General features: G+C 52.0%; 1 protein-coding gene across 2 annotated transcripts; it reads left to right on the plus strand.

Annotated features, from left to right (window-relative positions):
* Window positions 1-1,871: 1,871 nt before the first annotated feature.
* DUSP6 (dual specificity phosphatase 6) lies at window positions 1,872-6,743 on the plus strand. 2 transcript variants are annotated; one of them, XM_064655492.1, is made up of 3 exons: window positions 1,872-2,779; window positions 3,378-3,815; window positions 5,219-6,743. In XM_064655492.1, the coding sequence occupies exons 1-3, from the start codon at window positions 2,377-2,379 to the stop codon at window positions 5,524-5,526; spliced, it is 1,149 nt and encodes a 382-aa protein (XP_064511562.1). In that variant the 5' UTR covers window positions 1,872-2,376; the 3' UTR covers window positions 5,527-6,743. The 2 variants fall into 2 exon arrangements, with proteins under 2 accessions (XP_064511562.1, XP_064511563.1); XM_064655493.1 differs by lacking the exon at window positions 1,872-2,779 and adding an exon at window positions 2,801-3,224.
* Window positions 6,744-7,109: the final 366 nt, after the last annotated feature.

Raw genomic sequence — 7,109 nt, forward strand, 5'->3', positions numbered from 1 at the left:
ATAAAATCAAAGCCTCCTGCTTTCTGCTTCGATCTGTCCCTGTTCTGCTGCTCTGGACATTTAAACACCATACGCTGAAAATAAAGAGCTGAACAGCAAGTGAAGCGCCTGGTAAGAACAGCCTGCAAACTCTTTAACAAGAGAGGGCAGGTCCATAGTGGGCAAGATGGACCAGACCATTTGTCCCCACCGAGCCGTGGAAAAGATGTGTGGTGTGTGTCCAGTGAACTGAATATCAGTTCGAGGAAATCTCCTGGCTTAAGAGACAGAGCAAGGTTTGTGTAATACTTTAGCCCCACTTTCAAGCCTCTGAAAAATGTAGCAAGCAAGGATCCTCTCAAAATCCCTGCTGGGGAGGATGTCGTTAATGCCATCTGGGTGATAGCCTTGCTTCAAACCGCAGCGACTGATGTGCCAACTTTAATTATCATCACGGATGTTTCCTGTGTGGAATACACAGGATTGTCCATGCCACTATCTGTTCCCAGGGTCACACTTTCCAGCCACTCGCTACCTAAAGAACCTCCTTCAGCTGCAGTTAAAAATAGTGAGCCCTGAAGCGCAGCAGCAGTGGAAGAGAGATTAGCCTCTCCTGAACAATTTTACTTCCAAGCAGATGTTGGCGGCGGGATTAGCATTTAGGCCAGGCTTCTCTCGATTTATTGCCGCTTCTCGCTTTTCCCTTATCCACTTGGTAACACGCACTTTGGAATAACCGCTCCCGGCTCAGCTCCCGGCCCCGCGGCGCCCCCGGCCCTCCGGCCCCTCTCAGTCCCTTCCCGGCCCCTGCTACCCCGGCGCCGCTCCGACGGGCCCCTAGCGCAGCCACCTCCCCTCCGACCCCCGGTACGGCGGGCCCCGCAGTGCCCTTCCGCCCGCCGGGACGAAGCACAGGACGGCGGCGGCGACGGAGGGGCCCCGCCCGGAGGAGCCGGTGCGGCAGCAGGGCCGCCAGGGCGGACGCTGCCAGGTGCGAGGGGGCCCCACGGACCGGGCCGGGCCGGACCGGACCGCGCTGTGCCGGCGGCGGTGCCGGCGTTCTCCGCGCCCCGAGGGCGGCTGCGGGCTCGGCGCTGGCGAAGGGCTCACGCCGGAGCCGGGCGAGCGCAACTCGATTACAGGCTACCTGGAGGAGCCGACCGAGCCGAGGCGGGCCACTTTCCCCGGTCACGTTTTTGGGGTGGCCCGCCCGAGCTGCAGCATCAGTGCCTACAGGCAGCTCCTGCGGCGGCGGCGCTGGCTCCCCGGCTGTGCTGCGTGCAGCGAATAAAGCCGGCCCGCGTAGGAAGAGATTAGCTCGGGGTTTACCCTTCACCCGCGTAGAGATCAGCCGAGGACAGAGCCCACCCGCCTCCCTAAAATTGGGATTCCCGGAATGCCCTAATGAAAAGCCGGGCCACGATCAGCGCGGGGAAACTAGGGGAGACACGGCCGGCCCCCGCGGGGTCTGACTTAGGGATCGAAAATATGGAGGGAGAGAAAAGAAAAAGTGCCATTTGTTCTGCCGGCTGAGGCGGCCACCCCGCGGCTGGTGCTGGCGGAGGGAAGGGGGAGCGCCGGGCCGCGCCCCCTCACCTGCCCCCGCCGCCCCCGCCCGCCGCGCCGCGGCTGCCGCTTGTTTGCACTCGGCTTATCCGGAGCGGAAATTCCTTTCCGTTTTTGTGAATGACAAACTCATTAACGATTCATCAACACAACCTGTTCCAGCCGGCCCGTCGCCGCGGCAACAGCCCCTTCCGCGCGCCCCCATTGGCTGCGCCGGAGAATGTATCCATTGAGCGGGGCCGCGGTTGTGCCCATTGAGAGCCGAGCGCTGCGCGGGGCCGCGGCCGAGGGCCTGGCGGGCGGCAGCCGGCGAGGGGAGGGGAGGGGAGGGGAGGGGAGGGGAGCAGAGCAAGGGAAGGGGCACCGGCACTGCCGCGGTGTTTCCGTGCTGGACCGGGGAGCCCCGCTCGGCGGCACGTTAATTGGATTTCATTCACTCGTGGCGGAGGAAAAGCCCAAGGGCTCGGGCTGCAGGGGCGATTAGGCAGGTTCATTCAGGGCTTCATTGACAGAAAAAAGAGGAGACAGGGCAGGCTGGCTGCGGGCACGCAAGCACACACACACACACACACACACACACACACACACACACGCACACACACGCTCACACACACACACCGGGGCCAGCGCTGCTTCTCTCTCCCCGTAGCTCCACCGCCGCCCGGTGCGGGGGAGGCGGCGCGGGGGGGCTGCGTGATTCATTTTCCTGGGGCGGAGGGAGATAAGTTGTGCAGAGTTGGTGGGGTGCAGCCCGCCCGCCGAGCCAGCCGCATGCCTCTGTGAGAGAGAGGGGCGCTTCCAGAGCACGGTCCGCTCCCCCCGTCCTTCCTCATGCTAGATACGTTCAGACCCGTCCCTTTCGCGTCGGAAATGGCGATTAGTAAATCGGTGGCGTGGCTGAACGAGCAGCTGGAGATGGGCAACGACCGGCTACTGCTGATGGACTGTCGGCCGCAGGAGTTATACGAGTCGTCCCACATCGAGTCGGCCATCAACGTGGCCATCCCTGGCATCATGCTGCGGCGGCTGCAGAAGGGCAACCTGCCCCTGCGGTCCCTCGTCGCCAGCAGCGAGGAGGACCGGGAGCGCTTCGCCCGCCGGTGTGGCACCGACACCGTAGTGCTGTACGATGAGCACAGCCGCGACTGGAACGAGAACACGAGCGGCGAGTCTGTGCTGGGGCTGCTCCTCAAGCGCCTCAAAGATGAAGGCTGCAAGGCATTTTATCTGGAAGGTGAGAAAGGCCGCGCGGGGTTGGGGGAGAGACCTCTGCCTAGGGCCCGAGGCTGTGGGGGACGGGGACCGAGCCTCGAGGCTCTCTACCCGGGGAAGAGAGTGGGGGATGAGTCTGCAGCGTCCTCCGGGCAGTGCACTGACGCTCCAGGAGGGCACTGATCTGTATAGGGGGCTTTTCCGCCCGCTTCACCCCCCCGCCTCCCCCCGCCATCCCTGTACTCGCTTCGATTTAGGGAGACCTCGAGATCTGGATTCACTCTGGCAGCGTGGGGAAGACAGGACTAACAGGGATCCCAGCATGAGCCCGGCAGAAGGAATTGCCGAGACATCTCTTCAGAGGTCCCCGCAGGGCGAAGCGGCACAGAGCTTTAATCTTGAATGTGCTGAGCCCTCCACCGCAGCGGGCGATTTTCTTAGCCTTTCCTTTAAGTTAGAATGTCTCCGTGAGTGTGTGACATTTCTTTTCTTCTTTTTCCCGGAGCTCGAGAGGGTGCGAAACAGACGTCCCTTTGCAGACAGGGCTGTACCAGGGAAGTAAGTTGACTTGCCTTCTTATATCAGACTGCATTTTTTTTCCTCTTTGCTTTTTATTCCAGGTGGTTTTAGCAAGTTCCAGGCCGAGTTCGCCTTGCACTGCGAAACTAACCTAGACAGTTCGTGTAGCAGCAGCTCTCCTCCTTTGCCAGTCCTGGGCTTGGGAGGCCTCCGAATCAGCTCCGATTCATCATCAGACGTTGAATCTGACATTGACAGAGACCCCAATAGTGCCACCGACTCCGATGGCAGCCCTCTCTCCAACAACCAGCCTTCCTTCCCGGTGGAAATTTTACCCTACCTCTACTTAGGCTGTGCCAAGGACTCCACTAATTTGGACGTTTTAGAAGAGTTCGGCATTAAGTACATCTTGAATGTTACCCCTAACCTGCCCAATCTCTTTGAAAATGCCGGTGAATTCAAGTACAAACAGATTCCGATCTCTGACCACTGGAGCCAAAATCTGTCTCAGTTCTTTCCTGAGGCCATCTCCTTTATAGGTGAGACTTCGTTATTTGCTAAGAGTTTTATGTCAGGAGGCAGAATTTGGGAGATTTCGGGCGAGAAGCGGTAGCAGCGTTTATGGCAGTCTCTGGAGAATGCCCTCTTTTCTGTTTTTAAAGCTGGCTTAAGTTGGGGGGCGGTTGGGGACTGTTTGGGATTATTGAGGAGCCCCGGTGAATTGTAAGCGACTTTTGCAGGTTGCAAAAGCATACCTGGTTTGTCTGGCTGTGGAATTCCTCTCTGAGCCGTTTGTGGTGGAGTTGGAGACTGAGCACTCGAAGGATGGGGGATCTTCTTAAATCAGTTCCTGGCTGGGTGGAGGTGGGGGGGAAAATGAGCCTAGTTGATGGCTATTTGCCCTTTTTTGTTATTTTTATTGATTGGTTTTGTCGTTTTGTTTGTTTGTTTGTTTGTTTTTTCCTTCTTGAGGTTTCTGAAGAGCAGTATAACAAAAAGAAACGATCTGGGAAGCTAACTTTAGCTTTTAAATGCAAATTATTCATAAGCGGTATCTCTGACAAGTGTATAGTCAGAGCTTTAATTAAATCTCGTGGTAATAATAATATACCCTTCGGGCCTGGTGCCTCAGTCAGCCGGCCCTTAAACATCACTCATCAGCTCTGGAAACCCGTCCCCTTGAGCCTAAAGAGTTCTGGTTGAAATGTACACTCTCCTTAATTTCGGGGAGGACTAAAACCATCCATCGGGGTGCGGTGAGGTGGGCATCGCATCTGTTGGGAAGCTGTGCTGTGATCCGGTTGAATGATACCGGTAACAGTGGAGAATGTAGGTAATCTGAGCCCAGCAGGAAGAAATGTGGGCTGGAAGCCACAAAGAAACTAATCTCCAGGCATTGTAATGCATTTCCTATTACAAAGGAACCCATTTTCAACCAATGTTGACATCCTGTTCCTCCTAATGGGTTGTCCCCTGTGACTTCCCTCATTCTTTTAAAATGCCTGAATACCTCCATTGTTAGCTGCACAACAGTTGGAGAATAATTTAATAGACCTTTGCAGTCTGCTAGTCTGTATAAAAGCCATTCAGTGACATATTGCAGGATTTCCATGTTGGGGCAAGGGGACTGTAAGAATTTAAAGACAAATCTACAGGCAAAAGCGTGTCTTTTAAAACTGACTTTTAAAACAGTGTCATGCAGCGTGTCCTGCTCCCTTTGTCTCATTCTTAGCTTTCTCAGCTCTTGGACTCTTGGTACTAGAGGGAGTGAATTCTCCTCTTGTCCTGGTTTTAAGCCACTAAAGTTAACTCTTGAGTTGCACTGCTGACCACTGGGATCAGATTCATCCTTTCTTCCTACTTGATACTAATCTCATTTGTGTTGAGAGATCAGTTACCAAGCCCTTGTTTTACGTGTCCTTCTCTGCCTCTGTCTGTACAGATGAAGCACGGGGGAAGAACTGCGGAGTCCTGGTGCATTGCTTAGCAGGGATCAGCCGCTCGGTCACAGTGACGGTGGCCTACCTCATGCAGAAGCTGAACTTATCCATGAATGATGCCTATGATATTGTCAAGATGAAGAAGTCCAACATTTCGCCCAACTTCAACTTCATGGGCCAGCTGCTGGACTTTGAGAGGACTCTGGGACTGAGCAGCCCCTGTGACAACAGAGTGCCGAACCAGCAGCTGTACTTCACCACCCCTTCCAACCAGAACGTCTTCCAGGTGGATTCCCTGCAGTCCACGTGAGCTCCTACAACCTCCCTTCTCCTGTCCGTTTCATGGGATCACTCCTCAATGGTTTCTCTTTGGCAGTGATAAAGGAATGCAGCTTTCTCTTTTTCTGGCCTCTGCTGTCAAAAGCAGCTGCAAGGCAAGGAAAGGTTACACAGTATGGAATCGGCTATTGGAAAGGGAGGGAATGTGGCAAGCTCTCTGGGCAGGACCACAGCGAGCAGGCAGCAGGTGGGCAGCGTGCTCATCCCTGCTTGTGCAGTGGCTTGGGTCTGAGGACTTCCAGGGGGATAGGGTGAGGCTGGACAGGCTGGGCACATGTTCTCTAGAGACTGGAACTCTCCTGGCCTCTCTGCTCTCAGATCTGTGACATACATCTTTGTCTTCAGTGAAGACTGGTTATTTTTGTTTGTTTGTTTTAATTTAGAGGAGCCAAAGAAAGAGATTTCAGCTTAGTGTATTTGGAGTACTTGTTTGCTGGGAGTTTGGTAGTATTCTACTTGATCAATGTAAATATTTAACATTAAATCAATTTGCAATTTTTTTTTTTTTAATTCACATATATTTGAAAAATCAATCCAAGGGACACCTGTGTTTTTGTTCTTTCCATAAATCCTGCTTTATTTGTTGTTGTTGTTGTTGGGTTTTTCTTATGGCAAAGAATATATTTGCAGCATGCTGGATTTTATTCTTCAATTGAAGCAAGCTTTCCATGAGGGAGAAATGGCAATGGTGAGAAGTTTGCAAATTATGTTTTGTGAGCAAGTAGAGTCTCTTCTTTCATATATCTTTTCCTTGTGGTGATTTTTTTTTTCTCATGCTTTTGATGTAGGTTCCACATGATACATATATATATATATTTTTAAATTAAATTAATTTTTTGCCTTACCTTTTGTAAATAGATCATCTGGGAGGTGGTTTGTCTTTGAATGCGAAAGATTTTTGATCACTTTTTAAAACTTTCAGATGTGCTAAACAGTGCATTACCTCTGTACAAATTCTTCAGGGAGCTTCACCTCAAATGCAATATTTTGCGTCTTTTCTTTTTTTTTAAACAAAACTGGAAGTATGTGCGAACATTTGTACCTGCGTGTACGCACAGTGAACCTGCACATGGTTGCCAATAAGGGAGAGTCTAATTCACAGTGTAAAAGTTTTAAGATGGAATTTATTATAAGAATGTAAAACCTTAAATTATTAATAAATAAATAACTATTTTTGGCTATGGAGAACCTGGCTGGTTTATTCCCCTTTTCGCCTCTGTGTGGGTGTGGTTAATTGCACATACACATATGGTTATGTTTAAAGATAATGATTGCTTTCAGTAGCTTTTGTACAGCCCCTAAGACAATAAAGCCTTGATTGCCCCTTCGGTCCACTGGTGCCTAAATGGTGCATGTGCTGGATTCTCATCTTGCTTTTGTGAAGGGAATGCTTTTGAAGGACTTAATGCTAGTTACAAAATATTCCAGCATCTCTTTACTACCCTGAGGATGCACCTGGGCCATGAGAGTTTTTTCTCATTATTATTATTATTATTTTTAAGAATAAGGAGCTGCTGTTTTCTGGGTTTGTTTATGATTTTTGGTCACTCTACT

Source organism: Pseudopipra pipra, chromosome 5 (assembly GCF_036250125.1).
Source record: "Pseudopipra pipra isolate bDixPip1 chromosome 5, bDixPip1.hap1, whole genome shotgun sequence".
NCBI classification, from domain to species: domain Eukaryota; kingdom Metazoa; phylum Chordata; class Aves; order Passeriformes; family Pipridae; genus Pseudopipra; species Pseudopipra pipra.